Genomic DNA, 16,466 nt, shown 5'->3' with positions numbered 1-16,466 from the left:
TTCTTCCATGTTTCCTTTCTGATACTCAAACATCTGCCTACCTTTGACGGGAAAATGAATAATTTATCACAGGATGCTATTCAAGTAAAAGCAAAATAGTTTACACAACTTGAAGCAAGAGTGCTGCAGTCTAAACATTTACACTTACAACCCTACGACTGGCCTTATACAACCTTTGTTGTACTCCGCAGGAGCAAGCGCAGTGGAACAGCGTCTATTTTTGCTGTAGGTTTAGGCTGTGGAATCAGTGACAGCAGGTTTTCAGCAAGGCAGAGCACTGATCCAGCGCTCCTTCGATAGGGCTCAGCTTGGGAAAGCTCTGAGCCTCCCTGCAAGTGGATCTTCCAAAAGGCCACTTGCATCTCGATGACCAGTGTTTTGAATCTTCGGTGTAGCTGTACCCAGCGAGGGATCCACAGTAAGGTTCAAACTCACTCGCAAGACACAACATCTGGCATTGCTAAGGTGGCTGCTCAGCTCCGCAGGAGCTCTCACCTCCAGGACGCACATGTGAGCATCACTGACTTGCTTTAGGCATCTTTAGAAATCGCTATTGTATGAACTTGCAGGTTTGTGATGAGGATAGTACGTTTTCTAATTTGTAACGGATGGTATCCAGGCAAAAACTCCATCCTGACAATTCCTTCATCTCCCAGCACCATTAACTTCATAAACTTCAAATATGCATAATGAATGTTCAAAGCAGGAACTGAGATAGGGTGACAGAATATAGGGCCTAAACCAGAAAAAACTCTATTCTTAAATGAACAGAGACCAGGGCGATAAACAAGTTATGTATTTCATGAAAACTGCAGAGTTCTGAGTAATTATTTATTGGTTATTCTGATCACTAATCTGCAACTGGAACTATAAAAATCAACCTTATAATGATTTGCTCCGTGTTTCAAATTACATTTGGCATATTTCAGTACATATTTCTATTCAGTTCAGATTATCTAAATGCTATTTCCATTTTCTTTCGAGATCTTCCTCACAATTCTCCCCCAGCATGGACTTGCTGGACAAATTTAGTTATTGATTCATAAGCAATAGTAGCACACCCTATTATCACCACTAGGTCTGATTTACTTAAAATAGATCAGTCTGTAGAATTTTTTACTATCCTATAGGGTTGTGAATTACATAAAAGGAATCATTTGCATCCAATAAAAATACCAAGAATTATCCAACATAATGGGTGAAAAAGAGGAATTTACACCTGTACCTTACAGGGAGATCAAATGGTTTTTATTTACTACGAAAGAAACAGAGGAGGAGATGAGAAGACAGAACAATTACAAATATTTACCATTTGAAAATGCTGAAATGAAACAACGGCAACAACTTTTTTTCCACTTTTTGCTGCAGACAAGGTAGTCTTGAAACACAGCTTGCCATTTTAATGCAGGACCAAGTAAAACTAACACTGTTCTTAAAGAAAAAGTAAAAACGTGTTAGAATGCAAATTTAATACATTTTCCTTTTACATCGGTGATCTTAAAAAAAAAAAAAGACAACCGAAGTACATTTCCAGAATCATCCTCTTTTTTTTTTCACCATAGATCTGAGAACAAGGGAAAGTAACACTAAATGATGCAGGTAATTCCCATGAGGTGTGTCCAGAGGTGGGGGGCTTATCTTAGTCTCCTACTTATTTAATAGTTTTCTCCCAGCTTTGCTAGATGCCTCAGAATACATTAGTATTTTATCTGGTGGATCTCTGGCATGTAGGTGGATGATGGACAGATTTTTTTTTGTAAGTATACTCAGGATAAATCTCATATGTTCAAATAGGACTAATCTTATTATTTTAAAGTCAAACCTGGACAAACGGAAGCTTCACAGACTGAAGACAGTCGCTCTATACAGAAATAGGTACGCCATTAGTCTTGTTCAACAAAGGTCTGTACTATTACACACAATAATATTTATATTATTTCCCATTAAAAGTTCATAGAAAGCTGTCTTTTCCAGATTATCGAACATTTTAATGTGCTTAAAATTGTTCAGAAAATAGTATTTCCTGAAACCTGCTGAAAACTTTACAGATTTGTTTAAAAGAATAACATGTCTTTTTCCTTACATCTACTCCCGGATGCTAACAGTAGTGGGTAGATGTTCAAGGAAATGTAAAACATTTCTTTACTCTCCAGCCCACGAGAAGTGAGGAACCAGGCTCAGGCGGGAGCAGGCAGATGAATGCATCAATTTAGAAGAGCCCCTCAGCAAGGAGACTGTCCACAGATGTTTGGGATTCAAAAGCTGCTACGGCAACGCGGAACGGAAGGAAGAAGAGATAACAGCGATATCATTTGCCCTGAACCCTCCTCCAGCTGCAGAAGATGTAACAGCCCAGGGTGGTATCACTTGTACTCCTACTGTCTGAGCGCTGGTAAATCGGAACTTTGACAGTCTTATTTTTTCATTTATCTTTGAACTGCTACATGGTTATATATATTTTTTTGATTGGGAGGTATAAAATTACATCTCCTTGGGCTGTCAGGTTTTTTGCACCCCAAAGGAATTCAGTACAAAAAAAGAAAATTACACTGCCCTGATAGCCTTCCCATCTACAGCGGGTAGCTCAGCGATACAAGTCCCCTAGCAATGAGTTCGGGAGAAAAACGGAGGATAGAACATTCTTGTTTATTCAGATGAAATATTTATTCTCTGTACAACTCATACTGAGTATTAAAATCCCCTCAAAAGAGAAAAATAAAACAATTTCATGGTAGGATTTCTTAGCATCTGTGGAGAACTGGTTTGTGATGGGCACAGCAGTTCGATCAGGCCACCGGACTGCCCATCAGCCTTTCCTGCCGAAGAGCAATCAGCCTCTGAAACCACTTCTCTTCTGCTTCTGCCTTCTCGATAAACAGCTGAGAGACAAAGGGGAGAGGAAGAAAAGCAACACAACTCATTAACCTTCTCTTTATTTGTTATAATCTGTTGAAATGGGTATCGTCTATTTCAGTGCCCAAAGAAAAGGCCCAGCTGCATCAGGGTGTTAAACTACAAAGGTGAAAGAAACACGTTAGTAAAGGTAGAGACTTTAATAATTGGAAAGCCAAGACATTCCAACATCAGTCTCCTCCTGAAACAGCAAGTTTGTCATATTGTACAGGTCTTGATCTTTGTTAGCACATGTTTGTGATACAGAACTTGCATCAGTTTATTTACTGCAAGTCATTTTTAACTTGCTAATTCTTAAAAAACCTACTGTAAGTACTCCTGTTTCCAATTACAAGTGCTCACTGTAGGGGAATAGACAGGGATCGGTGACCGGAAGATCACGGGATGTGACGGAAAGATAGACTCCTCCCCATAGGAGTGGCAGGAACAGGAAGCGCAAGAGCTATATAAGCGTGTGACGCAGCCAAATAGACGGACATTTTGTATCCATCATATTGGTGTCTGTGTATCACTGTCCCCAGGGTGGGTAGAGCCCTGGGTCCCGGAGATATGCGGCCCAAGATAAGTTCTCCCGTAGAAGCGTACAGCTACAGCTCACAAAGGAACTTGCATAAGTTTAGCCACAATGGTTTAAAATTATCTTAAGTTTGTCATGTATTTAAAACTCTGATTTGGCAAGGTGGGCAAGTTTGAGTCTTCCCCCAGGTTTCCCACTACACAAACCAAAAGCAATTTTTTCCGAATTTTTATTGAACAAAATTTTTCCAGAATTTTTATATGAACACAATCTTAAATTCCCCTGCATTACATTAGTCTGCTGCTTTGTTATAATTTTTTTTTCTAGCTCTAAAACTATGTCAGTGGTGAACAACTTTTTTTGTGATTATTCTGTCAGTTGATGCAAGGAGCGTGATCCTTTCTGAGCCCATGAGTGGCCTGGCAGTTAATGGTCTTCAGGCCACAGATTATTTGATGACCAGCACAGCAAAATGGTTCTTAGGTCTTGTGAACCTGCTGTCCGTGGGCTGTCTTGTTCTAAAGATAAACATTGACACACTTACATTTGGATGTGCTAAAGAATTGTCATCTTGATATTTGATGGCAGTAGGGATATTGGCAGGTGGTGGTTCTTTTTCAGGGGCAGATGCATCAACAGTTCCTGCGCCGACAGTCACAGGTTCATACTGGAGTTCAGTAGGCTCTACTGACTAAAAAGAAAGACACGCATCTGAGTATTTTATCCTCAAACTCCCAAATGCAGCCGTACCTTAACTGAGCAGTCAGCTTTCTTCCCACTGTAACATGTGCTCATGAAAGGATCCTCATGTAAATACCTCCCAACGGGAACACACTGGACAGGGACTAATGTCCAGAATAAACACGTGACGTGGGAAAAAAGGTATTGCCAAAGGCAACGAGAGAGCTGGCAGAACCTGAACACTGGGGTTTTGGGTCGCTTTCTGAAGAAGCCGTGTGAACTTCTTGGAAACTTCTGAAAAGGCAAGAAAATGCATGTTCTGGGGGAAACAACGAGTGATAATTCAAAACCTCACCATTAGATGGAAAAACTGAACCAGCCTTTGCTTGCCTACTTCCAAAGACAAGAGCATCCGAGTTCCCTAGAAGACTTGGCAGCCAAAATGGAGGTAAAATTCTGAAACCCGGATGCCTCACGTTAGTTTTTGGAAAGCTGTCTGAGAACAATGCCGTTTTATTTCAGGGAGTAAATATGGTCTTAAAGTCTGGCTTCAGTTACGCACAGTTAAAACTACTAATCTCTACCTTTAATTACAATGTAAGTGTCTGATTACTTTTGGTTTTTAATTCTTCTGCTTTTCCTAAAAAAATCTTTGTGGTTTTATATGATTTTAAAAGATTTTTTAAAAATCAAATGAGCTCAGCATAGGCAGAATACACTGTCAAAAGAGTTGATTTCATTGAAATTGGTTGGTACACATTTAAATGTATTCTTCCTTGAACTCCACAGCAAGAACACAGGAGAGTTGGTGGGATTTAGGATTGCCAACACCGATGCTTTTTCATGGATGGGAACTGTATCAATAGTGCAGCTTCCACCTGACTTTGAGAGGATTATGCACCAAGAAAGGGTATTGAAACCTTACCTTTTTGACTTCTTTACTCGATCTGAATGTCTGTGGAACAAAGGAGTCACTTTCAATAGCTTCAATTTCTTTTACTCGTTTCACTTGTTCTACTAGGGTGGCTTGGTCTACAAAGAGAAGGTGCAATGTCAGTGCACATTAGTCTAAGGCTATGATAAATGCCATGTCTAAGCAATGTCTTGAATATATTTTGCAACAGTATATACCAGAAAAAAACCCTTGAATGCAGCCCAAAATACTGTTACAAAGAAAAACTCTTTTCTTTAGTAAAAATAACAACAGTGACTTGGCCATTATTGTTCAACGTATGATATCATTCAAGACGCTGACTTAAGAATTTGCTAGAGATGTCCTTGCAGGATAGCTGCTAGACTTATGGCATGAGGGCTTCCTGGAGAAGTTAATGATTCTTGGACAGTGCAGACATCTCAGTGGAGTACCATCTCTATGTAGCAGTAAAACTAATTCGGCTTCTGTGGAGGCGAATTTGGGTTCAGCTGCGACGTCCAGAGAGATGTGCGTTCTGTGTGTTCTTCATGACAAGCTCTGTGATTAGTTTGGCATTAAGAGTTACATCATTAGGTGAATTTGACAAAAAAATTCTTAGTATCTGGTAATAAAATGTTTCTAACATACACACTAAATGGTGTGTGCTCATACAATTTGTAGGTGACAAAATTGCAGCTGTTTAGTCAAAATGAACAAAATTGCTTCTTTGTAGTACCGTGAGATCTTACAGTGCACATGTATTTCACAAGATAGTTTTGAATCCTGGCTTGAGATTTTATTTTGATGAAGCGGATGCAGCTCCCAGTGATGTTATGGTGAAGAAGAGCAGCTCCTGCCAACCGTGGGATGACCTGCACTAAACACGTAACGGGGTGCTGCTGGGCAGGCTTGGCTCGCTCTTTCACTGCTCAACCAGACAATCTTCTGCAGAGATTAGGCTGGTAGGAACCTTAAGAGCATTCACGATGTGAGATATACTTCTTTTTAAAAATCAAACTACTGACAGACGACAGTGAAGTTTCATATTACAGCTACGTTGATCTAAGTTGCCAAAGGGATGGTCCGACTTCTCTCTCTTCTGTGCCTCTTGTGCAGTCTGGCATTACTCCTTTGGCCAGAAGTGATTAAATCAGCTCACTTGTAAGGTGGAAGCTCACACTCGTGCCACAGGCCAACGGAACAGGACATTGTCTCTGAAACTCAGACTTAACATGCGGCAGCAACATCATGCGCAGGCCGATCCGGTACAAACTCTCTTCTAATTCCAGTCTGTTTTTAAAACGTTTTACACTGGTAGGCTTGATGTCAGAGTGGGTGTATCTGCACACAGCCGCGGAGCTCGCAGGCCGGTTATCTGCTAACACTGTCAGTATAAACTTTTTCTAGATGGCTTGGAAGAACGTGCAGCTGTGTCTGCCCATGCCTCTGCAGGCGAGGGCTGTGTGGCCTGGTGCTGAGGAGGCGAGCTCCTGAGTCACAGAGTCACGGTCTCGAGCGACAAAGTAAAAGGGAGATTGCCAAAATGGTGAGGAAAAAGCAGCTTAGGATAACCGTGAAGTTTGATCGAAAATTTCATGAATGCACAAGAATACTTTAAACACTATATAAAACACAAATTCAAATAAAAGAGCAGTTGTAATTATATATTTGTAGTATATACATGTGTATGTATAAAACGTTAAATTTATTGTTCCAAAGAAACCAAAGTATATTTAAAATCAGGATAAGTGCTTCCAGATGAAAAAGAACTTGCAGAATTCTTCAGATATTCAGATGTGCCGAACTTTTCCTCCATACAGAAAATTCTAAATCCAAATTCACACAGTGTATATGTATATATATGTGCATATAGACACATACACTGCAAAATACTTTTGCACAAGGAAAAAAAATAAATGTAGCTTACATCCTTCTGCATTGACTGATCACTGGAAACTCATTTGAGTCTATTAATGACAAGTAAGTGGAGCTTCAGATGAGCAAATACACTAATAGCAGCTCAGAAATGTTTCAGGAATGGAGATGCCCACACTGAATTAACAACCTCATTTTTTATCAACAGGTTGTACCACGAAACTGTTTTATTTTCAGTCCTGGGTAGGAGGCCTCGTTCATTACGGTACATCTGACACAAAAGGATTTGCTTTACTGTCTGTTTCATTTTCTGCTTCTTCAGATTCACAGCTCAGTTAATCTTCCTCACCTACTTCTACATCTAACTGCAGTGACAAGCAAATCTTGAATTCATTCTGCTAACTGCATGCTTTCATTTACAATTTTAACCAATTTATCTCCATCTTATTTACTCATGAAAACCATTTGCTTTATACGTAGTACATTGGGGCCAGCCTGAAATGGTCGAGGCACTGTATCGGAGAGTAGTGGATGGTTTTTGCTGTGAGCAGCATTTATAAACCAGGTAAGGCAGACAAAAGATAGGAAGAGATGTAACTTTCAAGCAGCAAACAAGAACCTGCCCTGTTGCTTAAAAATTATTGGGGAATATTGTTTAGTCTCTATGGATATGATGGACATAAAAATCAGGAACATGCTAACTATTTCTGCGTATGTTGAATGTGCAGGAAGTCCAATTCACCGACTGCTGAGTCCGGATAACCACCCACAGCACTGTGACTGCTTCAGGCAGGGAACTCGTACCTGACGTTTTAATAACTTCACTGAAGGCAAGCACGAGGTTGGCACCACTGCAGGTAACACGCAGGGAGCTGTATGCTCAACCCTCCCGGGGAAGAAAGGCTGTCTGCAGAGATGCAGGGGTTGCTCAGCTGGGGAGAGGGCGATAACCGGGAGGGACATGGGCAGAGGCGCGCTGGCCCCTTGCACAGCCAGCCGCACGCCGCTGGAAGGCTTCTGTGGAAGCCTCAGTAAAGCTTCACCTTTGGCAAGGCTTAGGACAGCAGCTGCACTACAGCAAAGTGCACGAGTTCATCTTTGCGCCTGACTCTCTTGAATTTAGAAGGAAAAAAAATTACTTGCTTACAATTAAGCTTGTGTTTAAAAGATCTGTTGCCTTGCTGCTAATGTCTTCTTTTTTAAACAAGATAACAAGATTCCTAAGGATCCCATAGGAAGTACAAAACTGAATATACGAATGCCCCGCTAGGGAGGGGGAATCATCATTCATCGAGCTCTGGGGTACCTCTGGCCTCCAGGTAAATAAAGGAACGGTAAGTGTAGCTGGTAGTCACAGAGTTAAAACTAGGTCTCAGAGAAAGGCAGGAGAAAGTAGATTTAAAATCAGTTGCTCAACTCTGATTTCACAGAACCTACGGTCAGTTCCCAGCCTGTGATGTATCTTACATGGATCTTACACAAACCTATGGGAATGACAAATTATTAAGGGGGCAAAAATCACTAAATGTTTAGAATTACATCAGTGACATTAACTTGGGGAAAATGGACTGGAGGAAGCATAACCCATTAGCGTATGATTTTTTTGACAAACACATTATTGGTAGATAAAACGACTTCCCTATGTTGTTTGTCAGATGTCAGTAGAAAGGATATGTATTTCATAGTAAAATCAAAAATAATGGAGTCAGAAAGCTAAGAGGCTACAGACAAAAAAAAATCAATACTAACTCATTGCACAGCAAATCTTTTTACCCTGTTATAGTGAAAAAAATAAACTAAATCTTGTATTAGGGCTTGTTGAGGCTGTTTTTTATAAAAAGGCGATTCCAGCAGCAGTCGCAATTACCATTCATGTCACCAGCTCTCTCCCGCTGACACTCGGCTGCGGCGGCACCATGTGGCACCGCGGCTGGGGGACCCCCCCGCGGGCAGCCGTGGGGTGCGGGGGGTGCAGCCTGCGCCCGGCCCGGCCCCACAAACCCCCCTGCCCCTCCCCCGGGTCTGAAAACACGGCTGTTTATGGTCCTTACCGTAAAACTGATTCTATATGGGGAACATTTAGTTAACGTAATTTTATAGTGATCCAAGGATTTTTGCCCTAGTTACCCCAGGCGCGGAGGGTTTAACTGGGAATGCCGTCCTTCGGAGATGATTCAGTATTTTAGACATCCCATCTGCATTTACATCAATTTACATCTTCCCATATATGTATATAAAAAAATATATAGATACATATGCACACATATTTTATAGCTGCTATTTGCATACTGAATTAGTCTGTGTTAACAATAGTTTGAAATGCCACTTTCAAATAAAATGTCTATTAGCCCTTTAGATGCAATCCAAAAATTTCAAACACACAGTAATTAGAAAGACCAGAGAATCAGATAAAAGAAGTAACTTGCCTGCAAGCTCTGAGTAAAATATTCCCATTTCTTTGCTTATTTCTAAAGACAAAACTGGTGATGAAGCCTGCTAAGAATTTAAAAACATTTAAACAGAAGCATTAAATGGCTAATAATATCTTGTGAATGACCCATTAAATAAAAACGTATTTAAAATATTTCTTGTATGATCTTTAGGGGTAAATCTGTAATGCTTACTGGATTCATTGCTATATAATCCTGACCACAAAAATGAGCCCATGCCTTTACCCAAAGTTTTCTTTCAAGTGGGTCTAACTTAAGAATCAAAGCCATGACATAATAAACCTAAAATATTCCTGAGAATATATGCTTCTTCATATTTTACTAATTATATTTAAAGGGATATAGCTGGTTACTTCAACTGACCCATTTAAAATAGAATAAATTTTAAGAAATATGCTTTGAAATATTTACAGAAAAAAAGTTGCTATTTTTTCTGCTCTTTTGTTTATGAGTTGAGGATTAAAAGGAGGAAACACAAATAGACACCAGACTAATCAAACCAACTAAAGAGGAAAATATTTTCCTTTTCATCCCATTTCATTTAGGGTTGGGGCTAGGCAATACCCCCTGATTTTTGTACAACTGGTTCTATACAACTGTATGGATACAATAACATCGGCATTACAGAGCGGTATGTTTTTTCAACAGACCTGTGTTTTTTCACATGCCCGTTGCTTTTTAATTGCTTCCTATTTTTCCTTGAGCTGTGCAAACTGACATATTCAAAGAAAAATGAAGTTTTCGTCTAGACAATTTGCAGCGGAAGAGACAAAAAACCTACACGGCTTTGAGACATACGGTCTTCTGAAGTGGATTTCACTGAAATATTTATATTAAACAAAATGAAAGCTTGAGGAGGAGGAGGGAAAATCCAGCAGGATGGGTGGGATTCACTTCATTTTTGTCACCCCTAGACTTTACAAAACTTGGAGCTCTGTTTTTTACAGGTTCCCCCCCCGCCCCCCAAGCTTTTCTCTGCACAGGAGGTGATTAGCAAGGGGTAACGGGGGCTGACCCTGACACAGACACACACCCCTGAGCCTGCAGGTATTTGCAGCGTGTGACCTCAAGTCCTAACGCCTCTCCCAGTGTCCGAGCACCGATGCCCGAGGATGCCCGGGCTCTCCGGCAGAGCTGTGTGGAGGACCTCGCTGGTGCCTTCAACAAGCCGTCTGCGGGCTGCGATCTCCAAGGCGAGACCTCCTGCACCAGCCAGCACGCTACAATCATCTTACAGGAAACCCGAGCAAATCAGCCAAGAAATGAACTGCTCCCGCAAGCTTTTGTGTTAATGCCATGTTCCCCCTCACCCCAAGTCCCTTCTCCCCCTGCCTGGCTTTGGTCAGGGGAAGCCCCGGCAGGCGGTGGGAGCTCCCCAGGGATGAAGGCCACCTCGCCCCCGCTTTCCAACCTGACCGGGGAGTCTCGCAGACCGGCGAGCCGCCCGGCCTCCGCAGGGCTAACCATTAGAGGGAGGCACCGCCACGCACAACGCCGGCCGCATCCGCGCCTTTGTCTGCTGCGTCCGGAAAATTGTGGATGACGAGCCCCGAAGATGCTGCGAGCCGAGGATCCCTGCCGGGGCAACTGCCGACGTGCAGCTGAAGGGGGATTTGGGATTAGTTTCAAAACTACCTTTTCCCTCTAACAACTTTAAGTCATGATAAAACCTGCTCGATGCCGCTAACGCTTCCAGGTCCCCTCAGCTGTGTCACAGCGCTGTTTCAACACTTGGCCACACTATTTCCCAGCTGTTGAGATTTCCAAAGAAAGAACTTTTTCCAGCCACAGTCACAGGAACAATAAAACATACTCCAGAATGAGCAGCTGTGGCCAGAGAAAGTTTTTATTGTTAAAATGTATTCTTCAAACTTAATTGTAAGTGCTCCGGTACTACAATTATAATGTATTAAAATACTATGCTTTAAGTACTCTAGTAGTTACCAGAGAGAGTACTAGGGTACTTACAGTTTCCCATTTTAATACATTATAATTATCACCAAGCTTTCATAGTATTTTAAAACAAGTCGAGACACTAATAGCTTTTTCTTTAAAAACAATGGAAGTATTGGGTATAAAATCAAGCAGACAACACGATAGGAAACTTTAGCAACTGAGTTCTGAATTTAAGAGCATTTACTTTAAGCAATTTAAGAACGCTTGGATTTCTGCTCTAGCCACTCATTTAACCCTGCATGCAGGTTACCTTCACTGTTGTGCTTTTCACACACGTGCTAGTTCCCACCTTCACTCATATTTTGAGGCTTTTTGGAGCATTTTTTAAAATACTCTGGGAAGAAGTCAAAATCAGCTAATAAAGCAGTAGGAAACAGCCCTAAAACGCCTACAGTTGCTGGGTGTTTTCCTTCCCTTAATGGAGGGAGCAAGAAAAACTGCGTACGGGGACGACAGGGCGCAGGCTCGGGGGCCGGCGAGCTGGCTGGCCGTCTGCCGGCCGCCCCCCACCACCCCAGAACCGCACGCCAGCAGCCCGTCGGGAGAGCCGGCGCAGCCGGTGCAGGGCACGCCGCATTTGTCACTGTGGCTAATATCAGAGATACGCCGCTCTTTTTTCTCGGCACACAAAAGCAAGATATGTAATTCAATGCTCAATTTACCCTTGTCTCGTAGGAGATTTTTCCCCGCTAATTGATAGAAATTAAGCCATTAATCAAGCCACTAGCCATCATTCAAACCAGGGAAGATGAATACAAACTTTCATCATAACCACCTTCCCCATTTTAGTGTTCATTAGCATTAATTTTTAATGCAATTATGCTATTCTTTTACGCTGAGCTCATAAATTACTGCTCTTTTGTTGCTCGCTGGCCTTGTAAAATCCAAGGTAATGCTTTGTGCTCTGATCTTAAAGGCAATTACTGGGTTCTTCTATCTTTTATATATCTCTATCCCAAATAACCTCTATATTGTATGTACAAACTAATGAGTGCATATATTACATATACGTATAATATATAACAATTTGTCTACGTTAAACCTATACACGTATCTATTATACACATGCAGATAAATAGAAGTATTGCTGCATCCAGCTGCACCTCACCATATATATATAGGATGTCATATAGAAACAAGAGAACCAACGTCCTTCCACAGTAAAACGTTATTGTATGCTGCATGTGCAGAAAAAACCATGTTGCATTACAGACTGGGTGGATTAGGACTAGCAGGTGAACTTGGGCTGCGGATGCGGCACGCTGTAAGACGTGCAGGACAGCAGGGCTGAAACTTTGCAGGTGTTCAGGCCTTTGCATGGATCTGTCTTTGTTTACAATTCAAAAAGTGATGCTGAAAGTGAAGATGGGCAATTGCATGTGCCCAGTGATTTTTTTTTGCTTTCTTTTGCACGTTAGAGTGTGTGGTATCATCCGCAGAGTCTTTCCAAGGTATGGTATTTAATGTGTGTATTTTAGCAGTTCCACAGCATCACACGCTGACACATGGTGCCACTGTGATGCTCAGGGTCGGCAACAGAAACTTCCATGCTTTTATTCCAGTCCATATATTGATTCTCAGAAACACATCAGGGGAAATGCACAGGAGCTACAACCACCTCTGGTTGCCCTCAAACACCGAATACAGTTTAAGTGACTGTAGGAAAAATGAAATGTAGATTAACAAATTGTTGTTTGTTTGGTTTTAATTATTTTTCCGCTTCTTTCCTGGGCCGGGCCTTTAGCTGGTACATGCAATAATGCCATTCACACCAGCTAAACATCTGTCTAGCACCAATAAAATATGATACATGTATTTAAAATCCCATTTCATCTTGGCCTTCGCCAGCATAAACAAGACAATTCTCAGTTAAGTCTCACGCTTATCCCATAGATTCACTTTGGTCTCTCAGACTGACATGCGGTAAGCACACACGCAATGCTGGCACGGCCACCAAGATCAACAAAAACCCATTTTTTAACAGAAAAGACAAGACTCCACACAAGGGACTGTGGTTTAAGCAAACAGATACCATTTCTGTTAAATTTAACCAAAGGAACAGTCTCCCCTGGCTTCACAGGCTCCTTAATTCATCCCTTTTTTTGGGTGAACAAGAGCAGAGACTGCACACAGCGATGCTCTAACGTGCTTCTTCACAACGCAGGCAGCCAACAAAGCGCTGGACGGTCTCAGTGCTGGCACAAACGCTGCCCGAAACAGCGGGGGCAGCAAAACACATATAATCCGGTAAAACCTTCAATACGATGCTCTTTGTACATACCTTCGCGCTTCGAGGTGGGTAGCGCAGAGGTACGGGTGTGAATATGGATGTGGCTGTCATATGTAAACTGCAGCCAGCCAAATAAATGAATGTATTTTGTAATTTAGACTCTCTCCCTTCTCCCCGGTCTATCAATCTGCCTCTGGTGGAGCCTGTAACACTACAAATCCTGAAACAGTTTTCAGAGACTCACTTCTTAAAAAATAACATCCCACAAAGCAAACCCGACCCAAACCAAAGGAAGGCAGCACGGCAGGCTGTTTCTACAACGGGAATCCTGCCACCCAGGCTGGTTTCCTTGGCCTACGAAGACACCCCAGACCCAAACATTCTTGTAGCCAATAACATTGCTATTTTTTGTCCCAGGTTTGGTAGAAAATAAAATTTGAGATACCAAAAATACAGCAGCCAAAGTTTTTGAGAGGTCTCGCAGAGCCCACTTGCAAAAGATTATTTTAAAACCGTATCGATGCCCCTGTTAGGCCATTGCTTAAGACTTCTTTTATTTACATATAGTTTATACGTTGCACTAGTAACAATACTTTCAGTGAAGACTGCCTAACCCATCTGCTGTAAGATCCTGCTTTGAGTTGCTCACAAGTTTGTCAAACCTAAATGTTTTGGGTTAAAATCGTCTGTGCTTGTATCTGCGCCACGCTTAATGTTTTGCAGAAGAATTTCAGTCCAGCTAGTCCAGATGATAAACAGCTACAGTGAAATGGCATCGATTTGCCTGTTATTGGCAAACCTGACTCGTAAAAATTCAGTTACTGCTCTTGCCCTCCTAGTCAAAATGCACCCTCATTTAGTCAAACCATAATACTTGGAAATGATCCTGTTTGCTCCTGCTTTACCAAGCGTTCTTATTTTTCAGCCCCAAAAGACTGAAGATAGGCTTAATATACACAATGTTGCATGGTCTGTTATGTCCAACACATATCTACGAGCTTAAAAACCCCAGACTTGACTTTAAATGCTGCTGCTGCTCTTGATGACGGTGAAGACAGACAGTTTAACAGAGCCCGGTGTCTGTTTCTCTGGAGCTCTCCGCAGCTCCTGAAGTAGGGATGAAACCACACCAAGAGGGAGCGAAAAAGCCAGGAGGGAACAGGCGTGCTGCACAGACAGGAAAATGCACGGCAGAGGAGACCGGGGTGGAGGGGGAGCTGGTAACGATAATTGCAGTTAATGCGCACCGAGAACTGTACCCAATACCAGACTTCTCCTCCATCTCACGGGAAGAATCGCAGTGTGGCCATTAACCACCCTGCTCCTTTTCTGTGGGAAACACAGGGGCCTGACCAGGCTGAGGAACCCAACAAATCGCGTGTGGCAACTGAAGTAAACGGGAGCTGGGTTTGGGTACACAAAATGCAAAGTTAAGTATGCTGAAGACAATGTTCTGCTTTCAAAGTTCTCCAAAGTTGAAACTCTGTTATACTTCTGTCTCTGCTCTCCTCTTAAAAACCCAGAATTGACAATACTCGCTCACCTCACTCTGCTGTTGTGAGGATAAAAGCATTAATGTTCGTGACACGTTCAGATCCTGTAGCGATGAGCCCCCAGAACAGCCCGTGAAGAAATTCATAATGCTGCTTTTAAGGCGAGGTTTGAATAGCTACAGCCAAATAAAGTACAGATCTGCATATTGAATAATGAGAATATAAAATAATTAATAGTTCCTACTAACTAGAGACTGTCCAAAACGAAACAGCACTGACTGAGGCAGAGACCCTGTGGGAGATTTACGATCTTGCACTTAGAAGTCATAACGCTTGATTCTGTTTTTTTTCCTGAATTTCCAAGCGTTTGGTTTGTTTTAATGCAGAGGTGCAGTTTTGGCGTGTGTGTGCGTGCACGTGCGTATGCATTTGCAGGTGCGCGCACATGCGCTTTCTTCTAGACACAGCTCAGAATAGGGCCACGGAGATAACGCACGGGCTCAAACCTCTCCGCTAACGAGTACGTCACTAAACAAGATGCCAAAGTAAAAAAGGAGGAAGAAGGGATTTCACATTTGGTGAGTCTTTCTTTTTATGTTCTTTAAGAATATTTCTCCGCTCCAAACCTCTAATTTAGCTAATCCCATTCATCCACTTCGAGGACGGAGCCTTCCCGGACACAAACAATCTTATTTTCCATTCTGTCCTTCCTTCTTACATGGCAGAGAACAGCAGCAAGTCAGTAGAACCCCACATACCACCAGCCAGCCTAGGTATCGAAGTAGGGTCCGTTTACCCCACGCGCACCATTTGTTGTCACTGAGCAATATTTAAGTGTAACTGGAGAAGCCTGGGGAGGGATGCTGGCTAACTGGGATGGGCTGGAGGCAAATCAAAGACTGAAAAAAAGGGGAAAAAAAACCACCTTTCTTACAATTGTTATTGGAGAAAACAATTATAATAAATCCCTACTCTGGGGAATATGTGTAGTGAAGTAATTTTCCCCATGTCCCAGTACACAGGGCCCCTGAAGGCCTCCTTCCCGATTGAAAAAGGCCTCGGTACTGATCGAGATGGGGTAAAACGTCCCTCCAGCTTTCTGTTGCTGTTGGCACAACTACTTTAAGCCAGACTCAGTCCAAGAAAACCTAAAACCTAAGTGGCTGACTGTACTATTCAATTTTTTCTTTTGTTTTTAATGAGTGTAAATCTTCAAAGGGAGGGCGTGCCGTCAGTTATTTCAGCAAGGGGTTTCATCCGCAGCAGCTCCCTACCAGGCCCTCGTCCAGGGAAGCCCGGCACCGGCCGCCTACCCAACGCCTGCAGTTCTGGAGCTTGGGACAGGACTAAGTGTTAGACCTGCATACAAGCTCAGCCTGTTTCTTCTTTGCATAGGGCTCATCCTGGCTGTAAAATCAACCTGGCTCCTCACGACACT

The 16,466-nt window shown here is 42.3% G+C and overlaps 1 protein-coding gene across 2 annotated transcripts in view; it reads right to left on the bottom strand.

Moving 5' to 3' along the window:
• Nucleotides 1–2,627: 2,627 nt before the first annotated feature.
• RSRC1 (arginine and serine rich coiled-coil 1) overlaps nucleotides 2,628–16,466 on the bottom strand; it is a 175,628-nt gene continuing 161,789 nt past the window's right edge. For both annotated transcript variants that reach the window (XM_064457878.1, XM_064457880.1), the window contains 3 exons: nucleotides 5,037–5,143; nucleotides 3,975–4,121; nucleotides 2,628–2,879 (listed from right to left, as the gene is read on the bottom strand). In XM_064457878.1, the coding sequence (XP_064313948.1) occupies nucleotides 2,787–2,879; nucleotides 3,975–4,121; nucleotides 5,037–5,143 (347 nt within the window). In that variant the 3' untranslated portion in view covers nucleotides 2,628–2,786. The remainder of the gene's footprint in view (nucleotides 2,880–3,974; nucleotides 4,122–5,036; nucleotides 5,144–16,466) is intronic.

Source organism: Phalacrocorax carbo, chromosome 7 (genome assembly GCF_963921805.1).
Source record: "Phalacrocorax carbo chromosome 7, bPhaCar2.1, whole genome shotgun sequence".
Lineage (NCBI taxonomy): Eukaryota > Metazoa > Chordata > Aves > Suliformes > Phalacrocoracidae > Phalacrocorax > Phalacrocorax carbo.
The sequence above is the reverse complement of the archived record's forward strand: the minus strand, read 5'-3'. Positions and strand labels throughout refer to the sequence as shown.